The sequence below is a fragment of the Fopius arisanus genome, unplaced genomic scaffold (assembly GCF_000806365.1).
Source record: "Fopius arisanus strain USDA-PBARC FA_bdor unplaced genomic scaffold, ASM80636v1 scaffold00159, whole genome shotgun sequence".
Lineage (NCBI taxonomy): Eukaryota > Metazoa > Arthropoda > Insecta > Hymenoptera > Braconidae > Fopius > Fopius arisanus.
Window position 1 is genome coordinate 189,263 of NW_011887898.1, and position 1,618 is coordinate 190,880.

A 1,618-nucleotide genomic window follows, 5' to 3' on the forward strand; every position below is an offset into this window, starting at 1 on the left:
TCCAGTATTTGGTGAGCGGTTTCTTAAATTCCTCTGTCATTTCGGCTGTGTTAAGATTTTTAAGCACAACAAATGCCCAAATCGCAATACCAACTTGAATCACCAGGATTACTAAGAGAAATACTGCATACTAAATGTAACAGAATTGAAATAAAATCATTAATTATCTGCTGTATTCTTGTTCAGATGCCTGTAAGTGCAAACGATCAACATCATAATTTAAAAGTTGGACTTATTAACTATCTATTAATTACAAAATATGAATATCCTTTTTATCCCCACTCTAGTCGAGGGAAAATTCCTACGGCACTAGTCATGGACCTTATCTTCCCTAGTGCTTTTCACTTTTTCAAGTTCGAGGAAAAAGCGGTGCCAATCCCCGAACGAGGAAAAATGAAAAAAAATTTTCCGTCCTGTTTCTCACGATTTCTCGTTTGGGACTTGGTAAGCTCCACACGAGTAAAAAACCCCATCCCAACAGTCCGGAAATATACTATTTCGATACTCGCTACAAGTGTTTTTAGACTTATGGAATTATATCACTCGAGTTCGACTCATATTTCTTCTCACGATTTCTCGTCTGACAGTTGGCATTGGATACTTCCCAACTCGAAAACTAGAAAATCACTACGGAAAACATCGTTCAGTCTATTGAGATGGGGTTTTTTTCACTTGTATGGTTGGCCAGTCCTCGCTTTCAGTTCCAACGCCAACTCCACACGAATAAAAATTATATTCCAGCAACCCAGAAATGAACTATCTCCGTAATCTTCTTGAAATTCACTATTTTCCATTATATTTCGCTAGAATCTGTTCTTAAGGACATCAAAGTACTTTAGCGATATTTTTTTCGGAAAAACGCTTTTCACCGTTTTTAGAATAGACCAAAAATGTTGCTTTGTGCGAGAAAAAAAAACCCTAGTTTCCGAAAATATTTTGGAGTTTCATTTTTTGAAAATTGAAATTTAACGCATGCTCCCTTCAATCCAATAAATCATTGTCTTAGGACATCTTCTCATATAGACAACCAGTATATGATTTTGTTCATTATACTTTCTAGTTTCTTTTTTGGAACATCGAAAAACATAAGTTTCCGGACAAAATCACCAACAGTCGAGTGGAGAATAAAATAAAAAAATTTTCACAATATCTGATCAGAAAAATTCCCAAAAAATCTATTTAACGATGAAAAATCCGAAAAAGTGTAGCAATGACAATATTTTGGGCTCACCAAAAATTTCATTCGAAAAAAAGTTGCTGCTTTGACCAAACTAGTTGGACATCCTTAATCTCTAGATAAACGAATGAATTAATGGACTCACAGTAACAGTCATGCAGTGACTCTCTCTGATGGCACCGCAGCATCCAAAGAATGCGATGACGAAGATAATACTGCCAATGACAATCAGTCCAATTGCGATCACTTCAATCTGATGAATCTGATCTGCAGTTTCAGCTTTCACTGAACCGAGATTAGTTTCTACGAGGACCCCGAGGATCAGCAGTGCAAGTCCACATAGCTAAACAATAAATTATTATTAAATTATTATTAATAAGTGAATTGGTGAATATAAATTCTGTTGTAGCAATCAAGAGGACGATATATCTAATTATAATT

General features: G+C 35.4%; 1 protein-coding gene across 1 annotated transcript in view; it reads right to left on the reverse strand.

The window, feature by feature from the left end:
- The window catches only part of LOC105272310 (CD63 antigen-like), a gene marked incomplete at its 5' end in the record, with an annotated part of 4,165 nt that extends 2,645 nt beyond the window's left edge, over positions 1 to 1,520 (reverse strand). The window contains 2 exons of the mRNA XM_011314382.1: positions 2 to 130; positions 1,323 to 1,520. Of these exons, the coding sequence (XP_011312684.1) occupies positions 2 to 130; positions 1,323 to 1,520 (327 nt within the window). The remainder of the gene's footprint in view (position 1; positions 131 to 1,322) is intronic.
- Positions 1,521 to 1,618: the final 98 nt, after the last annotated feature.